We start from the raw sequence: 23,430 nt of genomic DNA on the forward strand, positions 1-23,430 counted from the left end.
CTTTGTATTAACATAAGACCCTATAAAATGACATGCTCTAATAGAATGGTTAGATTTATTTTTACATGATAAACTTCCTTATAATTATATATTTAGATTTGTTTCCCCTCTTAGTTTATTGTTATTATTACTATCATTATTATTACTACTACTGATAATAAAATTAATTTCTTAGCAAACGTCCTTACCCAGAGCAGGTAAAAAATAGAAATACACAAACACAAAATAAACAACAATAAAAGTGGTCAGACTTCTACAATCATTAGAGAGGACACAACGAACAAAATGTTTGGGTTCAAACCTTTATTGTTTCAAAACTCTAAATTTCCTTTACAATACAGTAATTTATTGTTACTTGTATGACTTTATGGTTAATGTACAATGACATATGTAACTCAATAATGAAACACAATATCACCAATATGAAATCCTTTCTACATATGCAAGGTCTATGATATTGGGAAGCTGATGTACTGTTGTCATGGTATAAACAGCACATTTTCCTCCCTTTTTGAATCCATGAGAGCTTTTTTTTGTTTTGTATTTTTTCTGAAAGTGCATTTCAAAGATTGCAATGATGACTGATTTCCTTTCAGTCGTTCAAAATGTACAGTTCTGTAACAACAGAGGGCCATCATACTGTTTTGTGAATAACATACAGTATTTCATCTACATTTCCAACTAGGAGTTTAATCTAGAGAAGTAAAATTAAAGATAAATTATATTAATATGCATGCCATGAACATTCCTCCATAAAGATTTATGATAAATGTATATTTTCAGAACAGTACAGAGAAAATATGCCGATAATGATATTTTTTTTCACAAAAGGACAAATGCTGGTAATAATGAGAACTAATATATAACATCCAAATACTTATGTTCAGTTTACAGACAAGTATCATGGCTATTATGCCACTATGTACAGGACGTGGCCTTAAAATAAAAAATAATATATATATATATATATATAGATATATATATTTTGGTCCACATTTCTAAATCTTCTGGGTTAAAAAAAAAAATATTACATTAAATTAAAAAGTAGCTGTTTTCCTGCAACTGAAAATCAGGACTTTGTTCGTGATTATACCTTTTTCTCATTATGAATAGTGATAAAGAGGATACATTATGAATAACATGAAATAATCAAAGAAATAATGAAAAACATAACAAATGATCTTGAAGTTCGTAAGGTTTTGATATTATACTTTCTTGTTCCAGGGCACCGCCTTCACTCGGTAGAACTTTGTACCCAGAGGAACTTTAAATCGGTTCTGGGCCTGAAAAAAAGCAGATGCATGGTTACACATATTATACACACATTCACAATACATATATACAGTACTGTACAAAAGTTTTAGGCAGGTGTGAAAAAATGTACAGGGAAAGTCATTAAGAACTATCTTCAGCGTAAAGATGAACAAGGAGTCCTGGAAGTGATGGTTTGGCCCCACAGAGCCCTGATCTCAACATCATTGAGTCTGTCTGGGATTACATGAAGAGAGAGAAGCAACTGAGGCTGCCTAAATCCACAGAAGAGCTGTGGTTAGTTCTCCAAGATGTTTGGGCCAAACTACCTGCCGAGTTCCTTCAAAAACTGTGTGCAAGTGAACCTAGAAGAATTGATGCTGTTTTGAAGGCAAAGGGTGGTCACACCAAATATTGATTTGATTTCGATTTTTCTTCTGTTCACTCACTTTGCATGTAGTTAGTTGATAAATATAATCTATTAACATGTCTATTTTTCAAAGCACCACCATGAAATTGTACATTTTCTGTGGAGAAAGAAAAACTTTATAATGCATGCATTCATTAAAAAAAAAAAAAAAAAAAATCATAGTCCATTAAGAGTATAAAATGTACAAATATATTTGGTTAATTATTGGAATTATAAGAAAGTCAATTATTCTTGATTCAGTCATTTTCCGGCTATGGATATTACATATTTTCCTGAGAAAAACAGGGGTAATTTATCTTCAAAAATATATACAGTGGCTTGTGAAAATAAATAGTAACAAGTAAGTTCTTATTCCTCATCCTTGAATTGCTTAACAAAGAGCCACACTATCCCGATATTTTATGGGATGCTATATTCTATGATATGCTCTTAATTATGATTAAATTGTTGCCCATTATGTTGATCTTACAACATATAATTGGTCTCAGATTAGATCTCTGTGCTAGGTATTGATGTTTTTCAACTCCTCAAGCTGAATATGTAGAAAGGAGCCCCATTAACAATTAGCTGCATATTTTCTTGAGAAAGATCATATTGTATCTGTGCTGTTTTTATGATTCTAGACAAATGTTGTTGGCCCGGAGGAGATTTTATAAATAAAACTATTTTGAAATAAATCTTTTGTGATTTCAAATAAAGCATTTCTGTTAAGTACAAAGATAGGACCATGAAGATTATAAATAATATCAGAAGTGGCAGACGCACAAGAAGTACAGGCCGCAAGCCCAAGCAAGCACCTGGTCCAAAGAGAGGGGCAGCATTGCTTAACTAACTAAAGAACTATGGCACAACTTAAATATAATTAAATATATACAAAGAAAACAATGTTCTCACTGCCGAGGCACTGTTTTGTATCTTGAAATGGACAAGATGTATGTCCTGGGATGGGAGCCCAGCAAAGAGAGACATAGCAGCTAGCAGGTTTGACATAAATCAGTCTGGTAAAATAGCTTAAATGAGAAATTGTAATCAATCTGACAATAGAATAGACACAGTAGTCACATGAATAGGAACCGTGTTTCAAAATGTGACCTGTCTAAGATTAAGATAAGGATCTACAATCTGTGGCATCAAGATTTTACACCTTATTATGTTCTCATACTGTCACGTAAAATTCAGCTTTGGGGAGCTGAACAGTTATATACAGTGCCTATATATAGCTACACACCCTTACAAAATGTCACCTTAATGATGCCCTATGGCCTGGAATTAAAATGTATTTATATAATAAAAAAAATAAAAAAAATCTACACATCCTACCCCACAACTTTCAAGTGAAACATTATTCAAAACATTAGTATTCAATTAATTAAAAATAAAAACTGAAATCGCTTGATTAGAGAAGTGTCCACCCCCCTTGTAACAGCAATCCTGAATTAGCGGTTGTAATATTTCACGTTACTTCACGTATATTCAGCAGTTTCTGTACGTTCCGTCTGCAGGAGTGCATTTCAAAACAAAGTCTCATCCAGGAGCATCAAAGAGCTTTCAAAAGAACTCCAGGACAACATTGTTGAAAGGCACAGATCAGGGGATGGTATATATTAATATATGTTTTGATTCTTGGAAATCTTCCAGTGCAGGCAGATGCATGTAGAACACCCAGTTCTTTGGTGGAACACTAAAGGCTGGTTTACACTCCGACGCTCGACCATCACTCAAATGACAATGAGATGACATTATGCGTGGGTAAAGATGCATTGTTAAAAATGTCACTTGTGAGGGGAAAATACTCAGGTGGACTACACTTGAGAAGCAATCGATGCCCAAGCATCTTTATAATGCTGATGCTGATCTTTATAATCAGCTCTGTCGACCTGGTATATACAGGTAGGTTATAGATTATTGTGCTGAGAAGCTTTTCAACAAACATTTTCCATTTTAGTGCTCTGTCATGAATACTCTATACATGAACCGCGTAGCAAATGGGTCAGTGATGAGGTCAAAGTTCAGTTGATTTGAACTCTCAGTGACTTGACCAGCGACTATCGTTATTGACCAGGGCGACTGTCGCCAGAAAGTATAAACTGCACAGCGACACGACAACGATGATCGCCAGTCGCTTTCCTCTTCAGCGACGGTCGGGCAACGGAGTGTAAACCGGTCTTAACTGTCACCAGGACTGATGAAGTGATGCTGTTTGATGACAAATACTAATTGCGGCAGTTTAGAGGGGCTAAGTTATGTTGTAGTTGGATGTTTAAGCAGTAGGACGTTCTCCAGGGGCAGGGGTCTCCTACAGTCAGGGTTTAATGTCAAGCATGGGTTTCAGATCCAATGCCAAGGTGTTAACCATTAATTTCCATTTGAATAATATTACGGATTGCTTCTCTTAAGCCGTCGCCCTCCTCATCCATTTTCGAGGCTCGATACTAACAACTCTGGAGACCTTTCATAGTGCTCCGATTTCTTCTGGGCGAACCCATCTGAGCACGTGGGAGAGGTGAGAGTTGTAATTCTTCACCTGTGCCATAGTTCTGGCATTGAGAAAGTGATATGTGTGTTGGAATGTAACTTCCTTCCACCACCTGACTCTGGACTATGTCAAATGAAGGCCTCCACAAGATGTTTCCACTTGATTCAATCTCTAGCTTCTCTTTTCCATGTCACACCTGCAAAGCTTATTATTTCTTCATCCCCTCTTCTATGTGGTCATCTTCTTTTTTCACCTCTTGGGATCCATTCAATAGCTTCCTCTGTTATTCTTGTAATATGTCTGTCAGTGATGTCACACATTTTTGTTTGTTCTCAAATCCATTCATGTATATCTCTTTGTGTAATTCCAAGCACACCCACGTCCATGTCTGCAATTTCTGTAACATTTGTGTGTTTAGTGACCAGGTCTCATAAGTGAGCACTGGTAGTGTGCACTGATCACATACTTTTTTCATCAGGCAAATTGTATATCGAGTTAATCCTATTGAACTAAAATTGTTTGAATCAGATACCACTTCAGATGGAACAGATTGCAAAAAAGCTTAAAATGTCAAAGAAAATGAAGGCTAAGTGTTGGTATTAAGTAGATCACACAGCATAATCGGATTAAATCACTTGACTGTGATCAAACAACTGGCAAACTATTTCAATACAAACTTCTAAAACAACAAGAATTATTATATGTTTCCATGTATTCCCACATCTCAGATATAACTCGTAATAATAAAGGGGTTGAAATGAATGCCAAGATACATCAGTATACTTAAGCTTTTTAAAAAAAACAGTGACGTGTTAGGTATACTGACATTTTCCACATAAAATGCATAAATGTATACATTAGGTCTATAATAGGTATATCAGATCAATATTAAAGAGTCATCATGCAGCAATATCAATACCTGAGCTATAAACTATCATGATGTGATAACTATAACTTAAATCTGGCTCCTAAATGCACACCTGTAGCAATGCATTTTCTGTTGTTCTTTAAATTATATATTATTAAATGCAGATATATGCTACATTTTCAAAATGTACTAATGCAATACCAGTAAAATCCCCAGTAAATTAACTTACTGTTCTTGAAACTGTCACCCAATCAAATATTAGTAAAATCTACATTAAAAAAAGAACACTGAATATTGCTTAACATAAATAAGGTATGTGTGTGTTAAGACTGATCAGGACCAAGATACATTATATGCATTTAACTTTGTCAATATATAGGTTAAAGGTTATATACTATATATATTTGCAAGAGTGAGAAATTGCATTTTGTTTGCATTTTATAGAAACAGATGTATAGGTAATTTACTTACTAACAATACTTCAAGGCAGGCTTTGAGCTGAAGAAATAGTCTAGGTGAACTGGGCTGGACTTTTCATGAGCATTAAACTCCAACTATAATGTGATCTGTCTTCCAGTAATTGACAACATAAGTCACAAAAGTATTATGATTTATATGTATATTTTTTTGCATTGGAAATCCTCTCCTGTAATGTCTCTATGAGCATTTCCTAATCTTATTTCCTTTTTGGCAAACAATGTTTTGCGTCTCCAACATGTATCCAAGCCACAACAGATGATACAATTAGAACATGCAACTCTATCAACATAATGAATATACATTTATTGTGGGTCTTCGTCCCAGGCTGGCATCTTAGCGCGTGTACCAATGACCTCAGGGTCAAAAGGATCGTCTTACAGAACCAAAGACACATAATTATAATAATGCTTGCCAGATACAATGTTTCTTACAAACATATCTTCCCTGATATGCGTAATGAGAACATAAGAAAGGTAACCCCAAAAATGGTCATATCCAGTTGAGAGTAGCCACTTCCAGAACAGTGCTACAGAATAAGAAATTTAGTTTGAATGTTCTTACCTTCTTTGCCTGACAATATTCCTTCTCCATCACTTTTCCAAGAACCCATGGTCGTCTTGGAGACCCTGTTGCTGAAAAGAAAACAGCACTCATTAATAAAGACAATATTAACATAATCATAAATACTATCTGCCTACAATACTTTCTATGGATATGATTTTACATTTCATGCTTCAGAGTTGCCTGGGCAATATTTGGTAAACATTCATAAAATAAAGCATCAACCTGTGCTATTATATATGGTCCTATGAGCTTCTTCCTAAAGCATAGGTTAAAATATAGTTATCTTACTCCAACCTAGCTAAAAAGGCTGAAATAAATAAGTAAGTAAAATATAAAGTAATACCAGATGCATGCATCTATATATATAGAATATACATTGAATTCAGGTTATACAGAAGAAATTAATCATCAACCACAAACACAATCAGAACAAAACTCATAGACCAGCAAATGAAATTAAAAACCATGAATAGTTTTTAACAATGAAGAACATTTTACATGGAAGTCAGATATTTCAGGCTCATGTCGTCAAAACATGTTCTATAAATGGAACGTCCAATGAGTTCTCTCAAAACGAGACATTTACATAGTTTTGACAGTACATGATGGATTATTTGTTTTTAATGCACTACGATTATTTTGAAAAAGGGGAATCGTCCCCTGTGATTTGTTGTATAGTTCACTGCAAAGGGAAATAAAAGCATAGCACATAAAGAAACCTACATCTCCATTTTATTTTGTGTATAATCAAAATCAGTGCTATGACATGTCAGAAGACATAGGACATATATACTTTAAGGGAATGTGCAGGACTAAATTGGTCTAAAAACGCAGTACCGTAAATGTGTTCCTCATTTTCAAATTGAATGGAAAATAAAATATAAAAAATTAACAATTAATATTTTGCCTGATAAATTGCTTTTATCTTACATCACTTACTTTGCATACCTTTCTTTATTGGCACACATGCACCTGTTTGCAACAATTTATATAATACTACATACAAATCTTCTTTACAGTGGACATTCTGTCCCGACTGACTTTACTAATGTTTAATCTAAAATTATATTTACTTTAAATGTTTATTTTTATTTAAATAGTATTTAATACACTGGTTTGTTGATGTAATTACAATTTAATTTACAAAGTTTCAGAAAGATGTTCACTATAAAACACATACACAAAATACAGTAAAAATATAAAAATGCACGCATTTATATGAAATGTGATGGCAACTGAAAATAGGGACAAATGCAGGGTTTAGAAATGCATTTAATTAAGCTTAATGGTTTATATATATATATATATATATATATTTAGAAATATGCTTATTTAAAATATATTTTAAAAATACCATTATTATTAGCTAATTTGAAACTATGTTTTATGTCTCTTCCTGAGAAGAAAGTGTTATAAACCATAGCACTGATTGCAATTTGTGCAAGAAAACATCCAGGATACCTACAGACTTCAGTATTAGTTACAACATATGAATACATTAAATCATTCACAACTGAATTTGGAAAATAAGTTATTATCCCAAATTAAGGATTATTAAGCACAGTGATCTGGTTTTCAATAAGGGAATAGTAAGAGACATACAATAGGCTTCAATATAGAAATAATAGTTTGTAATATCTTTGTATGACTGACCTGGTTTGAGATCCAATGCAGTAAGAGACTCTGAATGGAGGAAGTATAAGGTCGGCCCCACAGTAAACAGTACATAATTATCATGTCTTTCATCCAAGATAATAAGAACCAAATCCCCAACCTGAAAACTGAACATACACAAAAAAGATAAAATCAAATAAAATATGTGATCAAGCTTGTATGTTCAGATATAGATAGATAGATAGAGAGAGAGAGAGAGAGAGAGAGAGAGAGAGAGAGAGAGAGAGAGAGAGAGAGAGAGACACCCCCAAACACTTAAATAGAACAATTTTGGATATTATAAAAGCATTCTCTACCTCTATCTCTAACCTATTATGACAGTAATATGGTAAAGTCATGCCAAAAAGAAGGGGTTGTATTATTTTTACTTTATGGGTTGTCAGCAGAAATGTATGATTTTTTTTTTTTCTAGATTTTACTGTTATTGATATTTTACCAAATACAACAATATATTAGTGGAATGTACTTATTATTCACAACATAGCACCTTCGATCACCACATCAAGGTCAAAAACCACAAAAGTCAAATGTCTCTGCACAAGACATTACATATCTAATACAGTAGGAAGAGAAACTGAGGAATTTAGATATACAACATTTTTGCAGCTTCTCCCTTTAGTGGAAAGCAAATTTTATTTTATTTTAATTTAGCCCTTTGATAGACTTTAACTGCATACTTACTCTCTTATAGCTATTTTTTCAGAATGCCGTGAGGACACCGAAGACATGCTCTGAGACATCTGGAAGGGGGATAAGAAAAAGCTATTTAGGTTTTTACTGACGACAAATTGAATGTTCCTACTCACACACATGAACATGCTTAAACTGAATGCTCACTATGGCAATAGACGGTTTCATATGCAGCGTAAGCCCTGCAGCATTTACATAGTGATCTAAATGAAAGAGCAACTCATGGGTCTGAATCCTGATTTGTGATAGGACATTTGTCTAGTTGCACATCGTATAGGCTATGCAGTATCCTTCAGAACACCCCCTACCCTCCCACTCTTAACCCAAGCAGCATGTTAGCAAGCTGTCATTTGGAATGTGACTGTATTGGACCTGATCTTTACAATACCATTTTATTAGACTCATCAGAACGTGAGCTATGAAAAGAAATGTTAAAGGCATGTTATTTAAACCACTTAAGTAACATATAGCAGATGTTTAAAAAATCTGTAACCTGGGAGTTCCGCCTTAAAATTAATCATTACCTACCTTGTTCTGTGACTATACAAAACGGTCCCTTGTGAAATACAGTACGTTAAGAAAACATGCACTTATAAAAATGAGGTGAAGACCAAAAAACAGTATACTACAGTGCAAATTACCCTGAAGCAGTACCAGTCTTCCAAAGCCATCTACTGAAACTATTGTTACCTGACATTGTGTAAGAAAAGAGTTATGACAAAAATAAAGTGGATTTTAATACAGCCTGTTAACATTATACAGAATACTTCCTTCTATCAAAATGACAATTCAATTTGATTTGCATTGCCAATGTCTGCTGTTAATTTATGTGTTACCATATGTTTGAATTTATAGTATTTGTGGCAGACTACTATATCTGCAGCTTGTCTATGACTGCATTTTTTGAGCTTTCGGACAAGCTGGATATTATTCTGATTTGTATTAATTTATTAGAGGATAGTTTTACCCAGGGTTACCTACAGATTTTACAGCAATACACAGTTCCAGAAACATATGACAGTATGGGGAAGAACAAACAATATACAACTTATAAAGTGTAAAATTAAGTATGAGCAAGTATGAAATACAGTGCATTATTCTAGTTAGAGGAAGTCTGGTGGTAGTTCAGATAAAAGAAAATATGAAGTGTGGCATGCAGCAGAAATTAAATGGAGCTTGGACAAAATCATGGAGTTAGATCAGTAAATGTGATGTAAAACAATGTTCTTAATTTTTTTCTTAGCAGATGCGTCCTTTATCTGAACCTTTTCTGAAAGTAGTGGTCAAGGTTTCTTGGAAATAAGGCAGCCTTTTCACTGATCCATGGGATTGATGGAACTGGTGCATTTTAAAATGCAGGTTTAGTTTGACTGTTTAAGTTAATTATTGGTGTGAAAAGCAAACTCACAAGGTGCCTTCATAAACACCTTCTGTTCTTTACTATATTGTACTTACTATAAACTGCATGATCCCATTTTAGTGCAGTACACATCTAAGAGTGAACTAAATGATAATTACTAAATAAGCTCACAGCTTGTCCACAGAAGTAGCACGCAACTCTCTTCCACAACTAATCTTACAGGAAACAGCAAACATATCTCAGAGTTGCCGTTAATAAACCTTTGATATTAGGAAAAAAAAAAAAATATATATATATATATATTATGTCAGAAAGTGCAAAAGGATTTGAAGGATTTGCTTTTGGAGGTGATTAAGACTTAACAGAAGACAGATGGTAATACATTGCTAAACCCGGCTTATGAAATACAGAGTATGTGTACTTGTGGTTGCTTAAAGGGAGAATACGTAAGGTTTTAGTCAAATTACAGCATTTACTTTGTTGCATTGTAAAGGGTGGCATTTACCACCCTTTACAATGCAACAAAGTAAATGCTGTAATTTGACTAAAACCTTACGTATTCTCCCTTTTAAGCAACCACAAGTACACATACTCTGTATTTCATATAAAACAATAGTCTGCTCAGTTCTTCTTGTCTTCACTATACTACAGTAAGATTCTTTGAAAACATATCATTCATATCACAGGATTCAGACCAAGATGAAAAGGTTTACCACTAAATTTATCACATAAAAGATCTGAAGCACATACCATAGGATTACAAATTAGAATGAGGATTAAACTTGGTCAGGAGAGAACAATGAAGAATTTCCCTTCAAATTAATAACACAAGTGTTCTGACATGTATCCCATTATCACAGAAAGGAGAGAGAGAGAGAGAGAGAGAGAGAGAGAGAGAGAGAGAGACTATATAGATTTAGGGCCACTTTTATATTCTATACAATGCATAGCATTTGTATTATCATACTATTATTATAATTTTTTTAAACAAAATTAAATTGTTATATTCAAATCTGTCAGTTCACGTATTCGCCACCAAAAATGATCCATTTCAGGATTTGTTAATCAAAATTAACAATGAAGCGAAGGAAAAAAATAAAATTGCACACTGTGAGCTTAGAGCTTTGCTATTGATTTTTAAGTTGCTGTTTGTTGTAAATATAGCACCAATTTGTTCTCTGGTGGTTTTGTGATTTTAACAGATTTTTGTAAATGCATAATTAATAAAAATATGTAATGTTTAAGTTTTCAATTAAAACATCTTACCAGTCTTTGATTGAGGCGCTTATTTTCTTCTTCTTTCATGTGTAAAGTCTGAAAAATAAAATATGAAAATATGAATTCATGAATTAATTAATATATCCCACTGCCATGGATGAGATCTTAATATTTTGCATATCACATTACATTAAAACTAATACAGAGCAATTCATTATAGTGAAAATGAATCCACAATTGTCACTTGACAATGTGAAAACTTACCATTTATATTTTGTTACACACACAAACAAACTTACAGTTGTAGTGGAAAACATTCACAGCCTTCATTTGATACAATGCTATTTCATGATTAGTACATTTCTTTTATTAAACTATCTGTCAATGACATTCTTTCAGTCTGTTGAAAACTGACTCTGTAAATATAAACTTGGATGTGTAAACTGTCACTCCATATATTCAATTTTTTCAACAAATACATGCATCGTAGTTAGGGCCCTAAGTGGACTTTCAGTCAAACAAAATGCAGGGCTGTATTCATAGTTTAATTGGAAGTTAAATAACTTAATCAGATTAAGAATTCTATATTTTTAAACTTACCCTTTCTAATAAAAGGATCCGTTGTTTTTCTTCAGATAACATTGGGATGTTTTCACTAAAAGAGAAGTACAAATGAATAATGTCAAATGGTTAGAATCTGTCAAGTCCTAATCCTTAATTTAGAAAATAAAATGCATCTAAATATCTCTATTATGTCTAAATTACATTTCATGTGAGAGTGGTTTAAACTTCATATTACATTTTCCCAGGGATGTAGTATCTTTAAAATGCTATGTGGGGTGGTTAAAAATAGCCACCCACTGTGAAGGCACTAGTCGATCCCAGAATTGGCAGGTTTGTGTAGTTAGCTGTGGCAACAACAATGTTTTTGTTGAGTTGTTTTTGTCAGTTTGTTAATGATTCATAAGTACCATTAATAACACAGATTTTGTCTAATCATTAGGAACAGCAGTTACTACAATTTAGTCTGTTGACACTTTGAAGTAATATGTTATATACACAACCTAATCCACACATTCAAAGCAAAACTAAACAAAATAAGTCATTAGATAATTAATATACAATACAAATTAATAAATCACAATTGCATAAGTATTCAAACCCTTTGGTGTAGCAAAAGCTAAACTTATAATTCAGGTGACGTTAAAACATCACAATTAGTTGAGAGGGCTCTGTCCATATGCAATAATAGTGGCTCTCATGAGGTTCCTTGGTCAGGCAGTGAATTTCAAGTAAAGACTCAACCATGAAAAGCAAAGAGCTTTCAAAACAAGTCAGGGATACAATCATTTAAAAGCATAGGTCAGGAGACAAAACTGGGGAGATATATCACCTTTCAGCAAGAAAAGCTACACTGGAGTGCCTAAAGGATTAGAAAATGAATGTCCTTGAGTGGCCCAGTCAAAGTTCTGACTTGAGTCTTATGGAGAATCTGTGGAAATACTAGAAAACTGCTGTCCTTAAGTGATCCCCAAACAGCTTGAGAAAGCTTTAGCGAATCTGACAAAAACAATTGCACAAAGCCAGTGTACAAAGTCAGTACAGACGTACTTGCAGCTGTAATTACTGCCAAAGGTGCTTCCACCAAATATTGAGATGATGGGTCTGAATACTTATGCAATAAGCACATTTCCTTTTTTAAATCTTCAGTTTGAGAAGATGGGTTTGAATACTTTTGCAAAGGCACTATATATATATATATATATATATATATACACACACAAACATACACTCACTCTTATACTCAGACATTCTCACATTTCTTTGCTAAAACTTTCTAAAGACAGAAAATTGCCAAGATAAAAGGGCTTTAAATTCTGTATAATTGCTCACAGAGTAATGGAGGGTCATAACTTCACTATAATGTATGACCTTTTTTCCAGGTCATTTTATCAGAACTATTACCAGCCTTGAATGGACTGCTTACTCAGACAAAGCTACCACTGACTTATTAGGTCAAGCTGTAACTAATTATAATTAATCTTATTGTCATGATTCACATCTGTTAAAACAAGTTATACCATTCTGATGTGACTTAAATCTCCTTGTGGTCACCAAATTAGTGTTCCAATAAGAGTGTCCAACACAGCTAATAACCCCAATCCTATTTGAATGCCAGATTGAAAATCAAGAACCAGATCAAAGTGCCTGGAGTTCTATTAGGGGAAAAACTATCTTCAAAATATAAAAAGTGAATAAACTTACATTCCTTCTTCCAAGTCCCTTTCTTTGGCTCCCCTTCCTGTCCAAGTACAACTATTTATATTGTTTTTGTTTAGTTTTTGAAGAGGATTTTAATCATCATTCTTAAAATAGCCATGTAATTTTCACTTTCCCTTTTCTAAATATCTCATTGTGATACATATTGTCGAGATTAGGAATTATATTAAAGATATTCAGATTCTGTTCTTAACACATTGAATTGACAAACCTTGTTTATATTAAATAGCAATTACATTGTCTTAAGTCCCTATCATCAAGCAACATGACTACTACTAAAATAATATTAAACTTAATCTTCAACATCTTGTTTAAGAATATTTTACAATATTGACCATTAATGACTTTACAATGAGTTCCTAACAGCTAGATAAGCAAGATGGTTTAAACAACTTCTACTTACTTATTACTATTTATTTTGTTTATAAAGATGGGTTGAGACATCATAATGACACTGATAGTAAGTAAAGGTTTTTTGTTAGTTAATAGTTTTAATAACGTATGCTTACTGAACAGCCATCATGCTGGCGTCAACGGCGGAGTCTATTCTCCCATCTTCTCCGATGGCCGCGACAGAAGCCAGCCTGTCCGGGTCAACGGGAGGCTCAGCGCAGCATGCTCCTGTAACGTCTGCGACCGCAGGATTAGCAGCGAAGAATGCAGAGGAAACTAAGGTGCTGCTGCGAATCCGGTTCAGTTCCTCCTCAAGTTTTTTCTTTTCTTGAAGCATGTTTGCTCGGTCTTCGGAAAGAGTTTTAATGAGATCTAAAATTAAGAAAATAGTAAATAATTTTTTTAGATTAAAAATACTTATTATAGCACGGTTTAAATGCATTAGCAATGGCACAGGCGCTCATACAGAAGGCTGATGTCACAGCCTGGAGGTCAACTGGAAAGAAACAAACCTTTGTCCCGTTCTTGTTGCTGTAAAATATTGTTCAGCTTGTCAGTTAAGTCATTAATTATTTGTTCCTTTTTCATTTTTTCTCTTGTCAGAACTGTGTTGAAGTTTGTCTGTCAACAAAAAAAAGGGGGGGGGGGGTTAAATAACAGATACCAATTTACAATTAAATAATAAACACACCAGCTACTATGTAAGTTCCCTAAAAATAACCAGTAAATGAATACATAAAAGAAGGAGATGAAACGAATAAAATATTTTACACAGTCACCCATAGTGCTGATGTGGGAAAATTGAAACAGTACACAATTTAATTACCTCAGTACCCATCCCATTTTAGCCCCCAATAAAAGGCTGAACCCCAACCTTTGCCAAACGTCCAAGCTAGGCCCATGCTAATATACATGGAGTAGACTATAGTTAACACAGTAGAAAAGCAACCTTAATGGCAGTCTACATTCACAGAGGACTCTAACCCTCACCCTAGCTCTGACCAAAATGTACCCTAACCTTTAGCTAATCAGCAAACGTCTTTATAATGCATAATCTAGCTAAATTACTCAAAAGACCATTCTTTCATCTGTACCTATTTAAAATGTAACCTGGTCACATTTGCAAGTTATTTTATTATCCTTTGATTTTACTGTGAAATTATTATTAAACATCCAAATCTTCAGTTAATACAGATATGGACATATGACAGTAGGTCTAAGACTTAAATAATAATCAGAAACTATATGCTGAACTGTAAAACTATTTTACTATTACATCATAGCTAAATTGCTTACATTAATATTGTACAAGTAACCATAAGGGTGGTATATAACTGAGGTTCATTGGTTCTGATCAGTAATGAATAAATACAGGACATAATACGCTTTAAACCTAATTGCTGGAATGCAACACCCGTTCCCGATGCTATGTAAGTAACTGTGGGAAAAGGAGGGTTTGTTGGAGATTAATCCATTCCTTTCAATCAGACCAATAAATCACTATTTGATAAAGGTTAGGACTTGTTTCTTTTTAATTGTTACTTTAATGCTAAGGTTTTACCTCTTACTAAAAAAAATATTACAAATAAAAGATTATTAAGGCTAAAGCCATATCTTAACAGGAAGGCTTATATGTTTCAACACACTTTTTCCAGGCCAACAGTCCAAAACAATACAATATACGAGGCTGATAAATGAAATACGTTTAAGCAGGTCCCACCCATTGAATGGTTTATGTGGCATTGAAAATGTATGGTTTATGGTTTTGTTATAATATCTCTGGTTGTTTTACTGTATGAAGTACCCAAATCTATACATAATAAACAATGAATACTTTATTCCTTAAACCCAAATGATAAATCATTTTTATTCGAAACTGAAAAAAACATACAAATGTGAAAGTATGAACAATGGCTCTTTTCATACAGCAATTACTTAAGCTACTTAGATGACAAGCATTCATCTTTGCCAGAGGATTTCAATGGGTTAAGGTCATAGCTATTTTAAAGCAGCACTTATTTAAGAAAAAAGTTATTTAATTAAAGCTCCTAAGTAGTTCACTGACGTAAATCAGAACTACATGCTGAAATGTATGTAACCTGATGTGATACTGATGGGATACTCTGTGAGTAACTGAACAGGTAAAAGGATGCGCTTGTGAATGTGGTTCACCAATGTTGTTTCAGACATTAAACAGTACTACAGGAAATTAGACAAAAAATAATCATCATTTGTTATTTAAATCATGCGGCCCATTTAAAAAACCTACAGTAACTGAAAGAATATACATGTATGTTCTTATCTCTTACTACTTCAGGATGATCCTTAATGATTGCTGTCATAAGTCAAGTTTCTTATCTTAAAACAGTTTAATGGCAACTTTTTTTTTACATTTCACAGATAGAGAAATTTAAAAAGGTTTGATAAGTTGTTAATATTTAAACAACTGAAAAATGAACACTCCTGTATTCAATTTTGCATATAATTGTTTGAGTCGATTTATAATCTAAATTGGCATAGAATAAATTATTCAGAATTAATAAGGCAAAGGTGCATTTTTCTTTTTTAATTGATTGTTTTAATTAAGATTTGTTGACTGGGTTTTACATGGTTATCTAGCTGTGCATGACCAGATGCAATCATTATTGATAAATTACTTCTAATGTTTGCATGTTTTCAAATGTCTATTTATGTATTTCAAAATGTTATCGTGCAAAATAATTGTGGACTTCTTAACTCAACAGCAAAGCCTTCATAACATATTTTTGTATGTCTGTTGTTGTTGTTGTTGTTAATAGCTAACTGTACAATTTTATAATTTTGCTCCACATGCAAACAAGCAGAGCAGTTTGACTCATACCATATGTTGTACTTCCATAATAATATTTGAAAGCATCAAAAGTCCTAACATTTATTGCCATCCGCTTCAAATCCCCCATCAACTGCTGTATGTTTCCAAAGCATGATAATAGCTAAAAAGTAATAAAACATGATTACAAATCAATACCATGTTAAATTAGAGCAAACTAACTTATTTCTCCATTTCTAAAACGTCAATACCTGTAAGAGGTTACATTTCTTAGAATTCAAAGGTTCAAAGATTCTACTTTCAAGTGGTTTTCTTTCTTGGTAGCAAAGGTAACAATTTCAGAAACAAAAATGAACTTCAGATCATAAGATGTTAAGTTCAAAAGAAGTCTCAACCCATATCTCCTCTAAGACAACCTGGATAAATATACCAGAAGGCAAATGCATATAGACTTTTACACATCCATTTAAACCAAAAATAAATACTCCCACATGAATCATTACAAACCATCTGCATGACCTCCTACTGAGGTGACTAAGATCACAAGAGAATGACTATGAGACAACAAGAGTGTTTTTATTTTTTTCTTAATTCCATACTGTTTTTAAGACATTTAGGCTATTACATACTTAAGAAGGATTTTTTTTTAATGACAGTTTTACACAAAACAAACGCATTAAAAAGTAGGTCAATGCAACTTCCATGTCAAGCATCAAGGAATGCCCATGCCAAGGTTTGTTTAAACTGCATGAGCACCTCTTAAGCTACAGCTAAAAATGTGAGTATGACATATGTTAATACGCCTCCACAGCATCCCTGTTGCTGGAGGACATGGTTCTTCCACCGCTGAGGAAAAAAAAAGACTAACATAGACCACTTCACCTAAGGCTTTCATATCTGTGAAGATGTGAGAGTTTGCACCTGAACTATGCTGCAGAAAGAGAAAACAAATACTAGGCCCTACCTGTTGCTCTGCAATCAGTGATGTTTTCAGGTTCTGCATTTCTTCATTTTTCCTCTTCTCCAAATCTTCAAGTTGTACCAGTAAACTGGCCCTTTCATCTTGAAGCCTTTCCTGGAGATCTGCATTAGCTTTTAGAGGTTTTTCTACCTGTACCTCAGATTGCCTTGGCAAAGCAAATATCAAGAACAAGTGGTTATTAAAATCAAGTGGGCATTATAAGGTTGCTAAATCACACTATGAGGCATCTATTTTAAGGACTTGATGTTGTGGCCATTGATTGGTATTGGCAGATTATAGAATAGTAGAGGTTCAGATATTCAGTAATAGCATTCAAATAATCCCAGGGTGTACATTTGTTCATGTATTTCATGAGATAGACTCAACCTACTTGAATTTCTGGTTAATTCTCTAATCCATTTAGAATATAGAGTATGGCATTGGACTTGTAGTTTTACTGTAGCTTTCCACTGGGATCGATAGAGACATTAAAAGGCATAAATCATAGTCACTGAATGTCTACATTAATTTGACTACATTTTTATTTTGAAGATCCATTTCAGTTTAAAAACACTTAAACATCAGTGCTGCTAAAATATATTATTTTAGTTGCATAGAGGGAAATATTACTTATGGAATGTAGCCTAAAACTTAGGCATAATTCACAAAAATAGGCTGTTCATTACATTTATTAAATGTTAATTTAAATATGTAAGAAACATACCATAAGTACATGCAAAAAATGTATTTACTACTAAATAATATAATAATCTTAAATGTTAAAAGAAAGAAATGAAAATATTTCCCAGAATCATATTTTGAACACTGTTTCATTTCAACTTTAAAGACCAACTGATTACAAGTGACTTGTGGTTATAAGTCTTGGAGCAACTTCAGTTATCACAACAAGCCCAGCAGTCACCACCCTTATAATGCAAACTGACACAAGAGGCTACAAAGAAATGCTGTTGAAAGATGAGATCCCCCCTGTATTTTTTGTATAACAGCATTGTTCAGAACAAAAACAAATGGTATATTAAGTGCATGTGCCACTGAAACAGAATTTGAACATGATCACTGCAAAAAGAGTGAATCACATCTTGAATTTATGTCCAATATCAGAAATCTCTGATGTAGAAAACATATGAATATTTTTCTATGCCAAATGGATTTTAGTCAATATGCAAAACTATTTATAGTGGTAATTAATAATGTATGATTTTCAGTATTACTACCCCAAAATATCCAATTGCAATTTCAGACTTAAGTGCAGTTGTAAAACACACATAAGATGAATAATTATAATAATTAAACCATGTTAAGTATAAGAGATGAACACACAACAATACTAGGCTGTGGTACATAAGGTATACTTTAGGTATAAGTCCAGTTAAATAAAACAAATAGGCTAATATGCTTTAAAAAATTGTCATCACTTACCCTTGAGAGTGTCTTTCTTTCAGCTCATTTTCAAGCTGTTTCACTTTTTCTAGAAGTCTTTCTTCAATAGCCTCCTTTTGGTGTTCAAAATCTTTAAAGGCATCTGATAAGGCAGCTTTCACTGCTTCTTGCTTTTCTTTATCTAAACTCTGAATAACACTCTGTTTCTCCTGGGCTAGATTGTTTGAAAGAAGCGCGTTTTCTGCTTGTAGATTACAGATACATGTTTTATAATCCTGTTGTTGCTCCTGGAACACTCTCTCCTTTTCTTCTATGTCCTTTTTGTGAGCTGCAAGTTGATTATCCAGATCCTTTTGCAGCTGTAGTACTTGTTCCCCATGGATTTTTTCAACATCAAGGGCTTTTTGTTGCATGGCTGAAAGTTCATTGTGGAGTAAAGCAGTCTCTTCTCTATGTCTGTCCACTAACTCAGAGATACAATTATCTTTTTCAGTTCTCATCAGTGTTGTCAACTCTGCAATACCTACCTCGTACTCTTCCTTCTTAGCCTGAAGTTGCGGTTTTAGATCACAGATCTCTTTCCTCAAAGCTGCAGTTTCATTTTCGATCCTGGACTTCACGGTCTCCTCTTGTTGAGATTTGGTTTCTTCATACAGCCTTTTAATGTCTTCCGTCTCAGCTTCTTTGAGTGCCATTTCAACTTCTAACTTACACCGAATATCCAACAGCTCGGAAACTCGAAATTCCAGTTCCTTCAGATGACTTTCCTGTGCTTTCGTCTCTGAGGCATGCAGTCCTAGAAGTTCATCCAGCTTCGCTAGGTGTTCATTAACTAACACATCACGTTGTACTTGGTGTTCATTTTTCAATACTTCTAGTTCTTTGGCGTGCTTTACCTGTAACTTCTCCTCTAGCTCCTTGAGGTGAGACTGTTCTAGGATCTCAAGTTCAAGCTTCATTTTCTGCTGACTGCGTTCAATCTCAAAGTGAAGATGCTCCAATTGATCTTCTAGTGTGTCTTTGGATTGTAACAGGGCTTTTATTTCAGTATTTTGCTCTCCAATTTTTTTCTCCAAATCACATAGATGTTGTTTTTGACTACTTTCAGATTCTGCAAATCTTTCCTTTTCACTTCTTAACAGGAATATTTCATTTTCCTTAGTCCGTACAATGTCTTCAAGTTCCAACAAGGTTTGCTTCAGGTCTTTTAAGACATTCTGGTTAACTTCGGACTCTCCTTTCAGAATGTCTATGTCTTTCTCATAATTTATTTTGAGAACCTGTAGTTCATGCTGATGCCTTCCTTTTAAGTCCTCTTCATGGGAGTACTTAATATTGTCTATAATGTTTCGTACTTCTACTGACACAGATTTTAAAGCGAAACAGAAATCTCGCTGCTCCTTCTGAACCAGGCCTCGGAAATGACACAGATCCTCCTTGATGCTTTTTAAATTACACTGGGATTCCTCTGCAACTGATCTGTATTTTTCAATACATACTTTCAGCGTTGCAACTTTTGAGTTCTCTTTTTCTAATGTTGTTGTATCCTGAATGCGCTTGCTATCAATTGCATTAATAACAGACGAATAGAGAGATTCCACCATCATTTCTGGACTCGTTGGATCACTGATAGCACTGGGGGAAGTCAAGTTCTCTTCAATAACAAACTCATTAACTGCGGACATGAAATCTGATTCCGGGCTCTCTGCTAAAGAGTCCAAGTCTAGAGATTCCTGTTTTGAGACTGGATCCATATTTGGATGCCCGATAGTCTCAAAGTCAAATGTATGGGCATCAATGCTGTCTGGAGATAATTCCTCTAGGGGGCCAGGGATACTCAGAGGCTGACAGAGGGGACCCTGAAGACTGAGTGATGACGGGGCTTTGGAAGAGGTAGAAGTAGTTCCTGTTGTGCTTTCAGACCTGGGTACTGTAGTGGATCTTTGAGCTGTCTGACTAGTAGATGCCTGTTGGAATGTTTAATAAAATAATTAGGCGTAAGCATCCATATGACAATCTGTATATATCAGATCCTTTGTCTGAATTCTGTTTTAGGATTCACTAAACAATAGTATGACCCGTTTATTAATTGTACATTACACATCATTTTTAGGTGTTAATTCCTACAATCTATATAGAATTTGGTGCCAAAGCTAAATATGTCAATATGATCATCATTAGAAAGGGAATGATTTGTACCACTTTGTTATCAAACCGAAGCAAGCAAATAAGTGTGATAATAAAACACAATAGAAACTTTGGTGAGATGCAGGGATGTGAACAATTCAAAGTGAAGCATTAACATGGTACCTTTTGCTCACTCAGTAAGTCAGTAATGGTTTGAGACATTTCATCCACACTCTGAGCAGCTTTCACCAGTTGGTGAAGGATCTGTACATGTTGGTGTAAAGGCTCAAAGTCACACAGTGTTGGAACCCTGAAAAGTTAAACAAACAAGCAAACAAAGAACAGCTGTTTTTATGCAAATAACATTAATTTGCCAATAGCTGGCCACTTACGATAGTTGCATTGTAACATTAAAGACAATCTTCACATTGTTTGATTTCATGTTAAAACATGATTTGAAATTATTGGTTGCGAATACAACCCCAATTATCTGAAAAAGGAAGCACTGCCCAAAGGTTTCAAGGACGTGCGGGAGTCCTCCCGGCAAAAGAGGACGAACCTGGGCTGACGTCACATTTTATAGAACTGGAGGTGGTAGGGACCTGTTCTGAGTGACAAGCGCAGGGGTTAATGGCAGCTTTGATAGAGTTATGTTTTCGATCGTGTTCCTACGGAAGTGTGCAGAGACCCTACCTCTTGGGCAGTGCTTCTGACTTTAAAGATAACCCCGAATTGTCTATTATTGAAAACATTTCAACATTGATATTCAAAAGATTTATATTAAGGATTAACCCATTAGTTAAATAATGCATTGATTCATAAATAAATGCCCTAATTGTCACAACAAAGCATTAACTCTTTCATATATCCTTTGTTCAGAAACATAAAAAAAGTTTAGTGTTATCAATAAACTGTTAATCAAGGTGTCTTTATAATCACAGTCTTTCACGGTGATAATAAGCATGTATTTTTCTATGCACATCAGGTAATGTCTGATTAATCACTTTTCAAAACACAACATAAACCAAGCAAAATCAGCAAGTATATAAGGGCCAAAAAAGAGTCCTGTATCTATTCATCTCAGGCACTTGCATCTATTCGGCACAGGGACATTGGCAGTCTCCAGAGAGACCTTCTAATCCTGCTTTCCAAATATCAACATAAGACTTCAAGAAATAATATTGGATTTTACTAAATGCATGTATTGGTATTTTAGAAACTACTTGAATATTAAATATATTTTGTACCTGAGGAAAGGTTGAACCTCTGGAGGACAACAAGACTTCAAAAATTGCAGATCACATAAGGATATATCAGGAAGCTCAAAGTCAAATTTACGAGGCTTACGAGTCTGAATAAGAAAAAAAACAAAACACATTACTAATTTCAAAATATACTTATAGTGAAATACAATTCAGTACTTATGCAGTTCTATTTTAAAAAATTCACACACCTCATTTCAAACTCATTTTCTTTGGTGATTAATTTAGCTTAATACATCTTGTTAATTAATATATACTTATTTATCAATGACAACTAATGAGACTTTGTTGAACAGTTATAGAGCCTGGAGAAATCTATAAAGACAGGGTATGTGTAAACCTTTGACTTCTAATCTGTTGAGGTGTAAAGAGCAATATTTATTGAAAACAGCTTCAAGTGAAGTGTGGAAACAGTTTCAACTACTTCAGTATATCTGAACATACTTACGCAAAATGACAAGGGAGGCCAAGAATCAAGTCCTCGAAACAAACGGTTTCTGAGAAAGGATTTTCCTGAAATGCAAACATTTTTTTTTAAATAAATAAATATACACACGCATGCACACAGTGGCTATAGGAAGTATTCCTATAGGAAGTATAGTACCCTCTTTTTACATTTTGTTGTACAACCTGAAATGTTGATGCATTTACACCACCTACTCAACACTTTGAACAGGGAAGATAATGTGTATTGTGCAAGATCAGTAAATATAAAAAAAAAGAAAAAAAAGAAATAAAAAAATGTGTTGGTTACGTAAGTATTCAATTCCCCGAGTCAATACTTGGTAGAACCACATTTGGCAGCAATTACAGCTGTTTGTTGGCGTGAGTCTCTAGCAGGTATGCACATCTGTATTGTGCAATTTTTGCTCAATACAAAAGTTTGATGGGGATTGTTGGTGGACAGCAATTCTCAAGTCTTGCCACAGATTCTCCGGGCTTTGACTAATCTAGTCACTCTAGGACATTCACGTTCTTGTTTCCAGTGTCGCTTTGGCTGTGTACTTGGGGTCATTGTCCTGCTGACAGGTGAATCCCAGTCTTCGTCCCAGTCTTAGATCTTTTGCAGACTGAAGCAGATTTTCTACAAGGATTTGCCTGTATTTATCTCTATCCATTTTGACTCCTACCCTGACAAGCTTCGCAGTTCCTGATGATTAAAATCATCCCCATATCATGATGCTGC

General features: G+C 34.1%; 1 protein-coding gene across 3 annotated transcripts in view; it reads right to left on the reverse strand.

Moving 5' to 3' along the window:
- Nucleotides 1-288: 288 nt before the first annotated feature.
- Nucleotides 289-23,430, reverse strand: part of rb1cc1 (RB1-inducible coiled-coil 1) — a 56,501-nt gene continuing 33,359 nt past the window's right edge. Inside the window, exons 12-25 of one of the 3 annotated variants that reach the window (XM_066719663.1) lie at nt 22,693-22,757; nt 22,230-22,333; nt 21,166-21,292; nt 18,895-20,822; nt 17,458-17,620; nt 14,197-14,305; nt 13,801-14,056; nt 13,277-13,327; nt 11,612-11,666; nt 11,060-11,107; nt 8,425-8,483; nt 7,723-7,850; nt 6,067-6,131; nt 289-1,283 (exon numbers count right to left, since the gene is read on the reverse strand). In XM_066719663.1, coding sequence (XP_066575760.1) covers nt 1,206-1,283; nt 6,067-6,131; nt 7,723-7,850; nt 8,425-8,483; nt 11,060-11,107; nt 11,612-11,666; nt 13,277-13,327; nt 13,801-14,056; nt 14,197-14,305; nt 17,458-17,620; nt 18,895-20,822; nt 21,166-21,292; nt 22,230-22,333; nt 22,693-22,757 — 3,236 coding nt within the window. In that variant the 3' untranslated portion in view covers nt 289-1,205. Of the gene's footprint in view, nt 1,284-6,066; nt 6,138-7,722; nt 7,851-8,424; nt 8,484-11,059; nt 11,108-11,611; nt 11,667-13,276; nt 13,328-13,800; nt 14,057-14,196; nt 14,306-17,457; nt 17,621-18,894; nt 20,823-21,165; nt 21,293-22,229; nt 22,334-22,692; nt 22,758-23,430 lie in introns of all 3 variants that reach the window. The other 2 variants (XM_066719658.1, XM_066719670.1) reach the window with 2 other exon arrangements.

This window comes from Amia ocellicauda, chromosome 2 (assembly GCF_036373705.1).
Source record: "Amia ocellicauda isolate fAmiCal2 chromosome 2, fAmiCal2.hap1, whole genome shotgun sequence".
Classification (NCBI taxonomy): Eukaryota; Metazoa; Chordata; class Actinopteri; order Amiiformes; family Amiidae; genus Amia; species Amia ocellicauda.